The 16,542-nt window shown below is 36.0% G+C and overlaps 1 protein-coding gene across 1 annotated transcript in view; it reads right to left on the minus strand.

The window, feature by feature from the left end:
- Window positions 1-4,485: 4,485 nt before the first annotated feature.
- The window catches only part of KLHL4 (kelch like family member 4), a 41,808-nt gene continuing 29,751 nt past the window's right edge, over window positions 4,486-16,542 (minus strand). The window contains exons 6-10 of the mRNA XM_037511625.2: window positions 16,341-16,479; window positions 14,094-14,256; window positions 11,519-11,731; window positions 9,982-10,153; window positions 4,486-5,529 (exon numbers count right to left, since the gene is read on the minus strand). Coding sequence (XP_037367522.1) covers window positions 5,470-5,529; window positions 9,982-10,153; window positions 11,519-11,731; window positions 14,094-14,256; window positions 16,341-16,479 — 747 coding nt within the window. The 3' untranslated portion in view covers window positions 4,486-5,469. The remainder of the gene's footprint in view (window positions 5,530-9,981; window positions 10,154-11,518; window positions 11,732-14,093; window positions 14,257-16,340; window positions 16,480-16,542) is intronic.

Consider the following 16,542-nt stretch of genomic DNA (forward strand, 5'->3'; position numbering starts at 1 on the left):
TCTGTAAGAAGGGGGATTATAATTAAAACTGATACAAGGCAACAAGGGGCACTAAAACTGGCCAAAGAAACTGCCCAAATAGTTTATGAGTCACTGTCTGAGTTCTTCACTTGACTACTCAGGTGAACAACAACAATGGGATTCATTTAAAAAAAAACAGGGAAAAACAAAAAGTTACTGACCAAAAATGGCTCACACTCACCAAAAATGGCTGTTTACCTCACCCAAAGCTGTGTCCAATGCTTTCAAGTTCTAAGCAAAAAGCATCTAAGATGGTGTCTTCCCACCACTGAGGATGCACAGCTCCTCTCCTAAACAATAGGCCATATGTCCGAGATGGCATCTTCCTGCCACTGTGGACCTGAAGCACTCAGCAACCAGACTATAGACCAGGTTCCAACTCATGAAGACAACAGAAGACACAGCAAGAGATGTTCCTGGAGCTGCTGAGATGCCTTAGCACAGCACCAGACAAGCGACACTCAAAACAGCAGCTGCAGTGACTGAATGGCCACACTCACACAGTTCAGCAAGGTGCCCAGCTCTGTGTCTTTGCCTTCTCTGCCAGGCTATAAAAGCAGCAAAATCAGGAACAGTTTCGGTTGCTTGACTACTTGCAAAGCTTTCGAACTTTCCTCTCTGAGGTTGGCTTCTGGAGGCTTCTCCCCATTCAGAGGCCTGCAACAGCCATCGAAAAGATGGGTGCAGTGGGGGCCAAAATCACTGACCACAAAAATGCTAAATCCCAAATTCTAAATCCTCAAACGCTGAATCCCGACCATGGAATAATCCGTGGTTGCTTCTGTGTCCCTTATATTTCTTATCAGTGGCTCCACCACAAAATGTGATACTTTTTAGCATTTTCCCTGGGGCTATCTATGCTCATCAGCAACCCCCTCCAGGGGCACCATCTTTAACAGTCGTTGGCTTCAGCCACCAAGTACAAAACAAGAATACAAGAAAAAGGATGTCAGTATTTGTGGAATCCCCAGCCCTCTTTATTTTCAGGGCTATTGTCTTGGTACCCACGGTTCATGCTGGTCAAGCTAAAATGTAGAGTCAGGCAGAAGGCCTCTCACCAGGGCAAAAGTCCTGGTATGAGGAACATAATGGGAAACAGTATCTGCTGAAAACAGCAGGCAGACATAGCCAGATTAGCAAGATCAACTAGAATACCTTACTTGTAACGATTAGTGGTGAGACTAGGGATTAGAGATAGTGTGCTTTGATTAGCAGGAATTATGGAGCCCCACAAGCAATAGCCCCTGGACACTCCACCCTAGCTTGCACCAGACAATAATTATCCCCAATAACACACCCCCACACGTGTACATTCCTTCACATACTTACCATTTTTTTCTGAAACAAGTTCTAAATGAATATGAGACTGAGCATAGATTGGGGCTGCACATTTTTAGGTGTGAGTCCCTCTAGACCTCTCTCACTTGGATTTAGAGTGTTCTTTCTCTCATCCTGCACCACCTCCAAACCTGGTGCCCTGCTGGCAACAAATGTTAAACATTTAGAGTCCAGAATAAGACTTTTCCTTGTCTGCAGCAGGCATCAATCTTGTCAAGTGAGGAAAAAGCTTTAAAAAAACTTTTTAAAAGTTTTACTTTGAGATATAGTATTAGGTGAAATAGGAAGTTCATATAATATCTTTCACAGATTAGATACTTATTCCCATCATTCAGGTTGGGGCTTGCTGTCTCCAGCAAGGGAGATATAAGGGAAGTCCATGCAAAGAGAAAAAGTAACTGAAAATTGTCCCTTCTACCTTAGATAACTATGGTAGGAAAAAGAGGACAGAGAATGATGATATTTGAGAAAGCATATGTTTTATGTTCTTTGTTTTCTGGGTTACATGGCCAGAGTCTTGTTAAAGAGCTTAAAGGAAAATCTGAAATTGGAGTTTTTGTTCCACACCCCACTTGGGAATATAGGTGGAGACTTCCTTTCAGTGTTCCCTCCATTTCAAAATTGGGCAGTAAAAATATCTGAGTCACGGTGATGGATGGCATGGTTAGGGAAAGAGAAGATCTGAAATTAGTGCCCCAGATTCTTCTTTAGCTTCTGTGCAGTCAGTAGAGAAGATTTTTAGAAGATCCAGTGTGCCTGCAGAAATACAGGGAATGTAGCTGATGGTGTCTAGATAGGTATCACGATACAGGTTAAGAGTTACAGAGTGGGGGCCTCCCTGGTGATGCAAGGGGTTAAGCAACGCTCTATGAAGCAATCTGCAGCCTCTGCAGCATGAGTTCGATTCCTGGCCGGCCAGGTAGTAACCCACATGGAGCAGCAAGCCTCTCCTGTCTCGCCTGCTGCTCCCCTCAGCAGTGTATTTCAGTCAGTCTTCTTGTTCTGTTCCCCGCTGTCTCTGGTGAATCCTCTCAACACCCCCACACCTCTGGCCTGTATCCCAGCTCTTTTTAAAAAAGATTTATTTATTTATTTATACAAGCACTGGGTACAGTCAGAAGCGCTGGAAGGTGAGAGAATTCACCAGAGCCAGAGTGGGGAACAGAACAGGCAGATCGACGAAATACACTGCTGAGGGGAGCAGTGGGCAAGACAGGAGAGGTCTGTCGCGCCATGTGGGCCCCTCGCCGGTGGGTGGGGATCGAAGCGGTGCTGCAGAGGCTGTGGGAAGCTTCGCAGCCCAGCGCTACACCGCTGCACCACCAGGGGAGGCCCCAAAATAAATAAATCTTAAAAAAAAAAAAAAGTTAGAGTAGGGAATCCTGAGCAAGTTCCTAAGTGATTACAAAAAAATCAAGAACATTTTATTTTCAATTTGAGTATAGTATGCAAATGTGTGAACCTTTATACTTGTTGAAAGAATATATAAATTACTTCCTTATCCTTGTTAGCTTAAACCACTCCTGATAGGTCAGATCCACTCTGCCATAGTGACAAGGGGACTGCCCTTATAATTCCCTTTTACAGCAAAGTTTTAATGCGGTAATCAGTTTTGATTTCATGCCCTGGGCCTCTACAGTTTTCCATATTGACTCCTAAGATAGGCTCAGATTTTAGCAGCCAGTTAGGCTATAGCTGTCCAAGCACAATTTGCAAGTGTAGCTGTGCAGTGGTGATCTTGGGCAAATTATATCCTCTCTCTTATCAAAATGAAATAAGTCCAATTGGACCATCAAGAAAAAGGTTTCCAATATGTTTGCTGACCAGTCATGACACTGGACACCATCTCTTTATTGGTGCCATCTGTAAGTATTGATAAGTGAGCTGTGACAGGGTCTTTGATCTTTCCCATTCCCACTAACTGACACTCTCATTTGATGGGCCAGGGGGCCTCCCTGATGGTGCAGCACTATAAAAGTCTCAGCACTATAAAGCTATCACCAACACTGTGGCAGGTGATAGTGCAGCAGACCTCTTCTGTCTCGCCTGCTGCTCCCCTCAGCAGTGTTTTTCAGCATATCTGCCTGTTCTGTTCCCCACTCTGTCTCTGGTGAACCCTCTCACACTCCCCTCAACTCTGGCCTACACCCCAGTTATTTTATGCATAAATAAAAAAATGAAAAATAATTTGACTGGCTAAACTATGTTATGGGATAAACTCTACCTTTACACTGATTTGGATAGGTATTAATTTAAAAGAGCCAAGAGAGATTGCGTGTGTGTATGTGTGTTTTCACAACATCTGTCTCTGTCTCTACATCCAGGACTTAAGATGTCAACAGACCTGTATTTAGAATAAAAGACAATGGGGGCCTCTCTGGTGGTACAGGGGTTAAAGTCTCAGTGCTATCAAGCAATCTCCAGCCACTGTGGCATGAGTTCAATCCCAGGCCAGGGAGCTAACCCACATGGCACAGCAGACCTCTCCTGTCTTGCCTGCTGCTTACCTCAGCAGTGCATTTCAGTAGATCTGCTCCCCATTCTGTCTCTAGTGAATCCTCTCACTATCTACACCTCTGGTCTGTACCCCAGTTCTTGTATGTGTAAATAAATAAAAAATCTTAGACTAAAAGACAATAGTATGGATAACAAAGGTGCAAAACTTTATTTTTGTATTGAAATATTTTACCTATTGAGACAATAAATACCAGACTTAGTTTAAGTTGCACTTGACATATTTCAAAACCACTCTCTTTGTAACCAGAGAAAATAGATTTTATTTAGTTCAATTTGTCAAAGTACACACATCTTTGTACAACTTATGTTGGTCTTTATTTAAACTTAAAAGGTAGTAGTACATTTTATAAGCCTCTCTCTCTGGATTATATTTGCTGATTTCACAAATACGATAAAAGTCCTATTTAAAAGAACATACTACAGAAATTCTAAAATTGTATATTCACTTGAAAAGTTACTTTCAGTTGTTTTTTCAACATTTTATCTAAAATTTTTTGATAATGGAATAAACAGATGAATGTAAAGGTAAAATGATACTCAACTAGATTTTTTTCATTTTTAATTTAAACTTTTTTGTAGTAAGTATCTTCTTACTATTTTCTACTGGATGAGAATAATATTAAAATAAAAACAACTATTGATACATAAAATATAACTATATAATTAACAATGGTTATGGAAAATTTTAGTGTTTCTGTGTGTTAATATTGTAGAACATTTTTGCAATTTCACTGCGCTTTAAAAACTGTTTTTTAAAACTTTCATTTCATGTTAGGTTGTTACAGAATTCACAGAAATGCTTGAGGGGAATATCAATTTCTATACAAGTGAGGCCCTGACACTCTAAGGCTGAGGTCACAGTTTGTATCAATATGATAAATACTATTTTATTGTATAGATTATGTATATGAAATTACAATAATATTTTACTGGTAACAAATATAAGACAACCTGTTAAGGAATACCAAAAATGTATTTGTACTATGGAAGAAGGTGCTGTGAAACAATAAATCTGTGAAAAATGTAACATACTGTGATCAGCATAACATTATGTCAAATAGCAATTTGTTTTTAGGCTCAATACAATAAAAGCTGTCCTCCTGATAAATGTGAGACATATTTAGCTGTTTGAGATACTGTTCGAATAAGAGAATGATGATGTCTTAGAGAAAATCAGACTTTATATTTCAAATTTTAATTGTTCTTTCATACCAGCTATATTTAAGAGATTTCTTTTTTTGAAATGAAAACTGTTTTAACCTCAAATTCTAATCTTAAAAATTACCAGTGCCTTTATAACTTTTCACACATTAGTCATTATCAATTTCCCTCAAATATTTAAACATTTTATGATAACAAGGCTAAACCTAGACTACTGGATTCCCATTTATATCATAAGCTGCAGCAATACATACGTTTAACACCTACATGTAGTTCATGTCTGACATTTTTTTTGGCTTAATAAATGAGAATATAGTAAAACAACACAAACATTTTCAGCTGATTACTAATTGAAGATTTTTTTTCCTTCCTCTCATCTTCTTACTCTATTTCATGAAATTATCCAGTTTTCTTCCATTAGATAAACATAGTTTAAGGTAATTTTACCATCACAACACATGCACCAGCTCGTCCAATGTTAACAGGAACTTCCTAAGACAAAAGAAAAAAAAAAAAACAAGGGGAAAATGCTACTTGAATCAACTGTCCTTAGCATAATATGGAACATTAGATTTGTAAGTATCATTAGCTATTCTGGTATAAACTTTACTTTGTGTAAAACTAAGGGATACTACAGCCAAAATGAGTCCAGCGTTGTAGAAAGAAAATAGTCTTTAAAGTAATCTTTCTCATTTTAAACTAGAAAAAGATGAACAATCAAAATCAAAGCCAGTAGAAGGAAGGAAATAATAAATATTAGAGATTAAATAAAGGTAATAGAAATTAAAAAAGACATTAATCTACTGCTGTGCTGGTCCGCGGCAAATGAAGCCAAAAGCTGGTTCTTTGGAAAAAAGAAACAGAATAGCAAAAGCACTAGCCATTCTCACAAAGAAAAGGAAAAACACTGAAATAGAATCAGAAAGGAAAGAGAAATTACAAGAATAATCTGAGAAACTAAAAGGATCATAGAAGATTACTCTAAACTTTGTATGTTAATAAGTTGAATAAACTAGACAATTCTTAGAAATATACAATCATCTAAGAATGAATCAGGAAGAAATAGAAAACCTGAACAGATAAATTTAAAGTAGGGAATTAAGACAGCACTCAAAAGTCTGCCAAAAAAAAAAAAAAAAAAAAAAAAACAACCCAGGGCCTCCCCAGCGGTTGCGCGCTGGGTTCAGAAGCTGCCTGCAACCTCTGCAGTGCCGGTTTGATCCCTGAACACCAGGTGAGGGTCCCTCATGGCAGCAGACCTCTCCTGCCGCACACTGCTCCCCTCAGCAGTGTACTTTGTCAGTCTGCCTGCTCTGCTCTCCGCTCTGACTCTGGTGAATTCTCTCACCCTCTTGCACTTCTGACTGTACCCAGTGCTTGTATAAATAAATAAATAAATCTAAAAAAAAAAAAAAAAGCCCAGTAGTGATGACTTTACAAGTTAGTTCTACCAAATCTTAAAAAATGAACTAGGACCACCACATACAAAATAATGAAACTAGACCACTATCTCACACCATGCACAAAAATCAAATCAAAATGGATAAAAAAATTGAACTTAAGACCTGAAACCATAAAATATATAGAAGAAAAGATAGGTAAAACACTACATGATATACATCTCAGTAACATCTTTAATATTCCCCAAAGCAAAGAAAGTGAAGGAAAAGATAAACAGCTAGGATTATGTTAAACTAAAAAGTTTCTGTACAACAAAAGAGACATTAACCAAAAGAAAGAGACACCCTCCTGATTGGGAGCAAATTTTTGCACTCCGAACAACTGATATGGGGCTGATCACAAAGATATACAAAGAACTCACAGGACTCAACAAAAACAAAGTAAACAATCCAGTCAAAAAATGGGTGGAAGTGCTAAAAAAGATACTTCTCCAAAGAGGAAATGCAAATGGCCAATAGGCATATGATAAAAATGTTCAATATCCCTCATAATCAGGGAAATGCAAATCAAAACCACAATGAAATACCACCTTACACCACTGAGAATGGCATATATTAAAAAAACTAGCAACAACAAATATTGGCAAGGATGTGGAGAAAAAGAACTCTCCTGGACTACTGGTGGGAGTGCAAACTGGTCCAACCATTGTGGAAAGCTGTGTGGAGGTTCCTCAGTCTACTAAAAATGGAGCTACCATATGACCCAGCAATTCCACTCTTAGGAATCTACCCAAAGGACACAAAAACCTTAATTCAAAAGGATACCTGCACCCCTATGTTTACTGCAGCACTATAATAGGTAAAATTTGGAATAACCCAAATGCCCAAAAATAGATGACTGGATCAAAAAGATGTGGTATATATACAAAATGGAATACTATTCAGCAATCAAGAAAGATAGACTCATGCCATTTGCAGTAACATAGATGGAACCAGAAGGGATTATGCTCAGTGAAATAAACCAAAAAGAAAAAGAAAAATATAGGATGTTATTGTTAGCTCAGGACATCCTTCCCCTCTAACAGTATCACTTATAGAAGAAATGTAGAATGTACATAGAAAATTCTCTTGACCCACCAGAGGTCATTCAAAGCATTTCCTTTCCAAAATACCATGCATTTTTTCCCATTCACCCTACACTTCCTTAAACACAACAAGCTAGAATAGGAAGAAGAAAGCAATCCCATTTACAAAAACAAAACATTAATCAAATACCTAGGAATAAACAAAGGAGGTGAAGGACCTATACAAAGAACAATAAATGTTTAAAGATATAGAATAATATACAAAGAAATTGAAATATTTTCCCTGCTTATTGGAACAATAAACCTTGTCAAAATGGTTACCTTAGCCAAAGTAATATATGTATTCATGCAATCCCTACCAAAGTTTCAATGACATTCTTCAAAGTAATAGAACCAAGAATAAAACCATAATATACATAAAAGAAAACATAAGTAAAACACTATAATATGTAGGCTTTAGATATGTCCATGGATTCATTTCAGTAGCTGGAAAACAAAGCAGTGTAGGGTAAATGGAGGTGATCAGGTTTTTTCCACCCTCCCACCATTAGCGGCTATCATCTACACCTGTGGGCTTACATGCATGCCTGATAACAGCACCTGGAGTGTGTTGTGGGCGTGCGTAAGTGGGAGACAGAGACAGAGCATATAAAAGGCAGCAACATAGAGGAGCATGGCAGCAGAGGGCAGGACAGTGGAGTGCAGTAGGGACCAGTGAAGAGACCATGAGAGAAGGCCAGAGAGCCCAGAAAGAGTAAATATTCGCTGAGGGCTAGGAGGCCTGCCAAGCTCCCAGGCCCCCAGGCTCCTGCCTCCTTTATCTGTCTCCCAAATTGATAGAAAACCTGCACTGGGCCTTTCTCCACTACACAGAGGACAAACAATTGGGACTATATTTAACTAAAAAGCTTCTGTACAGGAAAGGAAACTGTAACCAAAACAAAGAGATACCCAACAGAATGGGAGAACACATTTGCACACCATACATCTGACAAGGGTCTGATATACAAGATCCACAAAGAACAAAGTGAGGGGGGTGTCCTTCGTATTATTATAAATAATTGTGGTTACCTTGGTGGTGTGGGTGGTGTGGTAACAAATACTTGAAAGGTGTGATCCTATACCTCTAAATCATATACAGTATTGTACACTAATGTTATTTCAACAAAAAATAAAAGCAGAAGATATACACAAGTAAAACATTTAAAACATTAATTAATAAAATTATATAGAACTGAGTTTGAGGAGCAGATGATTTTGCATGTTTCACTTTTCCAATTAATTTTTTCACTTTAGAAATTTAATAATTCCCTTCAAAGTTTTTGTGAGGATTAGGTGAGATAATAAAAATAATCTGTAATATAGTAGTTATAATACCATTATTTGTTCTCTTTCACTCATTCCAAGGTCACACAATGAAAGAGTGAAATGTAAGGAATAGAATCTTCAGCTCATAGCTACTTTTCTACAATTTTCATAAAAATAAATTCCACAAACTTAGACATACTTTTTGATGATTCTATTTGCCCTAATTTCTCATTTGCTAAATTCCTTTCTTCAATTTCCAGCTGGTCCTAAGCATTGACAAAGTAAGGAGCTTCCTACATTGCAGAATTTGCATGTTTCTGAGGGATGAATCAAATTGTTGGAGAAAAAAGAAACCAATTATCAGCTGTCATTATATTAATGCATATATATTTATAAGAATAACCAGTTGTACTATTTAGATACTTGTATACAGATGTCAGTATAAGGTGCCAAATACAAGATTTGGCTGTTTATGGAAATGCTGCATTTAATTTCTCTTCGATTTTTTAAACCTATTATTTCATTGAAAACCATTAGGTATTTTGGAATAAATCTAGAGCTATTCCTGGAAAAAAATTCATAAGCATTAAGTTTCCCTTTAGCATCCCACGATATCCTCTCATTGCCACTTTCTGAACTTAGCTTGAAATTTCTTCTATTAGATGTCCTGCATTCTTGATGTCATTTAATTCTAGTCTTTTACTATATTCTAAATTCCTTGAATGACTGATTAAGCATATTCAGTGTTGCAGTTTATACAATCTATAAGGAGGAATTGAAAGACTTTTCTTCTGGGCACCAGTCAACAAGGAGTGGCAGACATTTAAAGTCAAAGACATTATCTTTGGTTCTTAAGCCATAATACATGCATATATAGAAAGTTGAACTGAGAGTAAAGCTATTGAGTTATTGAAACTGATTTACTTTTCTGTGAAAAGAATGAGTAAATGAAGTCGAGAGAATACTCTGTCCTGTTTCATATAATTAGTGATGATCCTGCTAATGGCCACCTATATTGATATAGGGTAGGTAAAGCACATCTGACAAATTTTACTAAAATGATCTGACTGAACCCTAGAGAGAAAGAGAATGGAATGCTCATATATTTTGAAATCTTTTTACAGAAACCTGAAATATAGCAATTTGAGTACCTCTTTCCATTCATTTTTCTGTGCATCATATGACTCAACAGTGTTCAAGTAATTATGCCCGTCATATCCTCCAACCACATACAGCTTGTCTCCGAGGGTACACACTGCAACAGCATCACGAGGAACATTCAGAGGTGCCACAGTTGACCATGAATCAGTTTTTGGATCATACCTTCAAGTTTACAAACACAATTGAAAGGGGAAGCAAATACTGTTAAAATTAAAAATAACAGGCATTAATAAACTATGTACTTATCTAATAAAAACAATTAAAGACTTTATAAATATCAAGTGTAATGTAATGTTAACAGTATGTACATAGAAAATTCTCTTGACCCACCAGAGGTCACTCGAAGCATTTCCTTTCCAAAATACCATGCATTTTTTTCATTATTCAGATTGTCTATGAGAAAATAATGCTAGCATTTTAAAATTATGTGAAAAATTCCCCCTTACTAGTTCAGTGTACTGTTCATCAAACTTATACTGTGAGACCCCATCCTGTTTACATGACAGTTGAAGAAATCCAAGAAATCCAAATATAACTTCCTTTAATTTTATAGGATGAAGTACTATGGTTTTAATACTATTTGTACTTGAATTACCATAGTCTTGTCCTATCTTTTACTCCCACGAGAGTTCCTGTTTATCTCCAAGTATCCTAGGAATTTTTCCATTTTAATCTGAAGGTAACTCCTTATCCTAATTTTATTTAGCAAAATGAAGGGGGAAATAGTAATATTAATCAAAATATTTTCCAGCAACATTTTCCTAAAATTTGAAGGCTATTTAAAAAACATATAATGAAAAAAATATAAAATGGGTGAAAAATAGGAAAACTCATATAATTATACGAAGAAATGGTCTCTTTCTATAGTGGCCTATTTCTAAAACCTAAATATAAAACATTCATCTTACAAAAGAGATGTTCATTTACCACCTTCTACTAATTTCATAATATTTCCATTATCCCCCATATTTCTGTTTTTTACTTCTATAATCATATTCCAAATTATCTAATCCAAGATTCAATTTGAACTTGGCTTCATATCCAGCCTAGCATTAGAACATCAACAGTCAGTCTTGTGAGTAAATGAGCCTTTTGATCTTCCGGGTCAAGCCTTTGCTCCATCCAACTAAGTCTTAAGATGTGGTAAAGGAGAAACTGTGCCCTGAAGTTTTGAGTCCAAGAACCCATGAAAAATAATAAATTATTATTGTCTTAAGCTACTAAGTATTGGGCTAATTTGAAAAAAAAAAATTCCTACTTGTGTTATTATGAGACACTAAAACAGCGTATTTTCAATATATTTCCTATGATAGATTTGAAATGAGTAAGGGAGATTTGGTCAAAATATTTTGTACCTAGGAGTAAATGTAAAGTTTACAAAGGTTTAACCCTCTGAAAGTATTAACATTTATTTGCAAGACTACTTTCTGGTAGTCTAAAAATCTTCCTCATATATTTATATATACACACACAGGATTATAGACCCACACTCTCTCTCTCACACACACACACATGGAAATATATTACCGTTCCACACAATCAGAAAGCCTGGAGCAATGATTAGAGGCAGGAGCATCATGACCACCAACAACATATAAGAATCCATTGTATGTTGCAACTCCCACACCTCCACGCCTTTTGGACATTGGAGCACACAGACTCCACTTATTAGTGTGTGGGTCAAAGAATTCCATCGATTTGAGGCAGGAACTTCCATCACGTCCACCAATAGCATATAGTCTAGAAAAAAGACAGAATTGCATATGTGTGTATATGTGCGTGTGTGTGTGTGTGTATAAACAAATAAATTCTGGTTAGTGCACAGAATAAAAATTAGAGAACCTTGTACAAAGCATTTCAAATTTCTAACTATGTATTCTGCTTCCTCATTCTTCTGAAGCTTATGACCTGAGTTTGTGAATGAAATTACTGAAGGGCACCTTGGTTAAGGTTTACCCTACACCAAATCCACCTGACTGCATCATTTTTATGAAAATTACTTTGACAAGTACTATAGATTAAAAGATCCCATGTGAAATGAAGTTCAGAGAAAGGATGGAGCTGAGGGTTGGCAGTATTTTTCAATTATGCTTCAGTAATTATACCTCAATAAACTCAGATTTTAAAAATGTAGCCAGAATGTTTCCATAGACCAACTCCAGTTATCTTACAATTATACCCAGGTTCAAACTGTTTATATGAACTACTTTATTTATATTATTTTATTATTTTTTAAATTTTATATATTTTTACATCATTTTTTTCATTTTTGCACAATGTATGCATTTTCATATTAGTTATAGTCCCCAAACAATTCCCACCCTCCCTTTTTTTGATCCTATTCCCTCCTCCCACCCCTGTAGTGTGTTTCTGGTTTATAGTTGCTTATTGATTTTGATTTTTACTTTATTAGTCTTTCTCCTGGTCCCTTATTTAGGTTTTCTAAATTCCTGCTATGAGTGAGACCATCTGATATTTTTCTTTTTCTTTGTGGCTTATTTTGCTGAGCATGATCCCTTCCAGCTCCATCCATATTGCTGCAAATTTCATGAGTTTATCTTTTTCGATTGCTGAGTAATATTCCATGGTGTATATGTACCACATCTTCTTGATCCAGTCATCTATTTTTGGGCATTTGGGTTGTTTTTATAACTTAGCTATTGTAAATAGTGCTGCTATAAACATAGGAGTGCAGGTGCCCTTTGGAATTAATGATTCTTTGTCCTTTGGGTAAATATGTAGGAATGGAATTGCTGGGTCATATGGAAGCTCCATCTTCAGCAGGTTGAGGAATATCCACACAGCATTCCATAGTGGTTGGACCGAAATACTTTATTTAGCATAAAAAGCATTTGTCACTAAGAACTTAGAAATTACATTTTTTTTTAGGAAGATATACTGAGCATTTCTCCCACAATCTTTAAAATACCAATTCTTTCAATGAGTTGCATATTTAATCTTATTTACATTAAATGTTGCATCAATAATGAAGATAAACATTTACTAAATCATATATCTATATGTTGTTCAGCTATGAACAACAGCAAATCAATGAAATGAGTCATGCTCAATGATTTTAGTTTGCTATGCAATAGGAAGGAGTTTATGGCACTGTACAATAATCACTATCATGGTCAGGAGATTGACATTACTCAGGTCAGACCAGAGATGATCCTATTTAGGAGTATCTTTAGCTCTAAGTCACTATAAGGCTGTATTTCTTCTTGACTATTTCCTATTTCTTCTTATGCAAGGTGCTAAAAAATATCTGTGTTGTAATGCCTATTGGGCTCATTTATACAATGAGTTAATGATTTCATCCATAGTCAGTACGGACACAGAAGGTTATATACTTCCATTGATCCATCCTGGTGTCTGAAATTCTAATCAATCAAGACCCTCCTATATGCTGGACATTGTCTCCAAAGGTTTCTTGTTCAGAAAGCACATACCTACCTGGAAGAGCAACAATTCAATTTTTAGCAACCACTAACATTACTGAGTTTTAATATATTTGTTTTCTCTCACAGGCAAATGATCAGGAAGAGGGAAATATTCAGAAAGTTGGGACTAGATGTATTACTAGAGGTGGTAATACTCAGGAGAGGGAGCATAAAGAACAAAAAGACTTTCCCTCTATAGTATAAATATAGATTGAAATTTTGATAAATCAAGAATAAGTCAATGTAAAAAGTGGTAGACTGAGGGCAAAATTGGAGTTGGTTTGCATATAAAAATGCTTTTCAAGTTTAATATGCATGCAAGTCATTTGAGGATCTCATTAAAGATGCTGATTCTGATTCTGATTCAGGAGGTCCAGAGTGGGGCTAAAATTCAGGATTTCTAAACAGACTTCAGATAATACTGATGTTGATAGTCCCTGGATCACACTTTATTTGCAAGGAACTACAGAATACTTAATTAAATTTTCATTTTAAAAAAGTATTGTCTATCATAATGAAGAGGTTTCAACAATGCCCTTTTATTTTTGATAACTATGATGTCCCAGTCATTGGGTATGCTTATTGATTGATGGATCACACCACTGAATGCTGTGTCATATGACCTGTGACCAAAAACCTGCATGTTTTGGTTTACTTACTTGTTGTTTAATGCAACAACACCGACTGTGCTTCTAGGAGTTGACATACTGGCCACATAATTCCACTGGCGTCCCTCAGGATCCCATCTTTCTACAGTATTCAGATAACTCCATCCATCATGACCACCAACAGCATACATTGGTCCTTCAAGTGTGGCTACACCTAAAGGATAAAAATATTATGACTGCACATAATGGATTATGCCACACATAATGGATTATGCTGCATTATGCAAACAACTTAAATTTGTTCTTGTTTCCTGAATGGTTTTATGTACATGTGAATAATTTACTGATCCTGATATGAAATTAAATATATTCTTTAAACCTTAAGAAATTTTAAGGCATAGTTACCATACCATGGAAAGGTATCATTGTAATAATGGAGTCAAAAAATATATTGGAACATACCATTTCTAGGGATGTAGTAGAAAAATGAATCTGCTTTTTTTTCTGGCACAGCTACAATGCCATTTTTGAATCTAAGATGTAGATAAGTTATGATACTTAATTTTAAATAATTCATAGAATTATAGGCTAACTCCAGTAAGTCTCTCTAATCCAGTTTTTTATCATAAGGATAAACAAAGATTCCTGTGAGAAAATTAATTAAAGCTTTTTGAGGTTTAGTTAGAAGTTCGTTCCATTAGATATTATAAATAACCCCTTTTGAATTGTTTCTTATTGCTCCAAACATTCACATTATTGCCTTTCCCCCCTGCCTTGTTTACTATCTCAATTAAGCTCTCTGTGGTATCACTTCTTCTACCTCTTTAGTACTATCAGTAAGATTTTTAAAACTTGCTATGATTTCTCTGTAAGGCAGGTTTTCCAAGTTATATCTGGGGTCACGCTGACACAACTGATGTGAATAGTTACAGTCTATCACTTGACATAGGCAATTTATCAGATATTTGGGAGCAAACAATGCCAGTTCTAGATGTGACAATTTTCAGATGTGTAAAAGTCATTTCTTAAAATACAAGGTAATTAACGTTTTTTAAAAACAAACTGACAGAAAACCAATGGAATCTAGCATAAAGAAAGGTGTACCCTGTCAAATATTCAGAAGAATCAAAATTTCCCACTGTTCTAGAAGTCTCCACTCAATAATTTTTATATTTTATATTTATTAACTGATTTATAACATTGCATATGATTTAGAGGTATAGATTCACACTTCTTCAGGTGCATGTTACCAGATAATGCCCACCACCAAAGCACCCAAATACTCCAACACCTTCCATTGGGCAGCATCCCACCTTTGCTCTCTATAATCCCAGTCCCTCTCTTATAGCCTAAATTCTACAGTCTGATTTCTAAGGATTGCTTTGGTTAGATTGTGTTACTTTTTTTTGTTTCTCTATATTCCAAATTTTAGTAAAATCATCACATATATGTCTTTCACTTTCTGATTTGTTTAACATAATCCCCATCAATTCCATCCATGTTGTTGCAAATGGCAAGATTTCATATACTTTTTTAAATGAATAGTATTCCACTGTGCATATATACAACATCTTCTTAATCTGTTGCTCTGTCATTGGACACTTAAGTTGTTTCCATATCTTGGTTAGTGTAAATAGTGTTGTGTGAACTAAAGAATATAAGAGTGCATATTCCCCTTCTAATTTGTGTTTTTGCATTCTTTGGGTAGATACCTAGATGTGGAATTGCTGGATCATATGGTGATTTATTTTTAATAATTGGAGAAACCTCCATACTCTTTCCTCAGGGAGTGACCAGTGTATAGTCCCATCAAAAGTATATGTGGGTTTTGATTTGCATTTCCCTAATGATATGTGATAATGCACATTTTTCATTTTTCATGAATCTACTGACAATAGATTGTTTTCTTTGTTGCCCATTTTTGGATTGAGTTACTTATTTTCTTTTTGGTGAGTTGCATGAATCAGCCTTTTGTTGGGTGTGTTCTGCGCAAATATTTGTGTTTTTATTGACAGTTTCTTTTGCTGTCCAAAGCTTTTTTAGTTTTATGTAAATCTATTTGTTTACAATTTGCCTTTGTTTCTCTTGCCTTTGAGAAACAATCCACAAAGGTATTATTGAAGCCAATGTCATGGAGTGTTTTATCTATTCTTTTCTTCCAGATATTTTATAGTTTCTAATCTTATATTCATGTCTTTAATCTATTTTGACTTAACTTTTGTGACACATGTGGTCTAGTTTCATTCTCTACATGTGGCTGTTCAGTTTTCCCAACACTATTTGCTAAAGAAACTATACTTTCTCCGTTGTATATTCTTGGCTCATAGACAAACTGTCCATGGATATGAGGGTTTATTTCGGGGCTCCCAATTCTATTCCATTGGTCTGTGTCTGTGGTCTCTTTTTGTTCTACTAACATGCTATTTAAATACCATAGCTTTGTATTATAAAGTATGGGTGTGTGATACCACCACTCTTTCTCTTTCCTCTAAAGATTACT

The sequence above is a fragment of the Talpa occidentalis genome, unplaced genomic scaffold (assembly GCF_014898055.3).
Source record: "Talpa occidentalis isolate TD23 unplaced genomic scaffold, MPIMG_talOcc4v2.1 talOcc4.15, whole genome shotgun sequence".
NCBI lineage: Eukaryota > Metazoa > Chordata > Mammalia > Eulipotyphla > Talpidae > Talpa > Talpa occidentalis.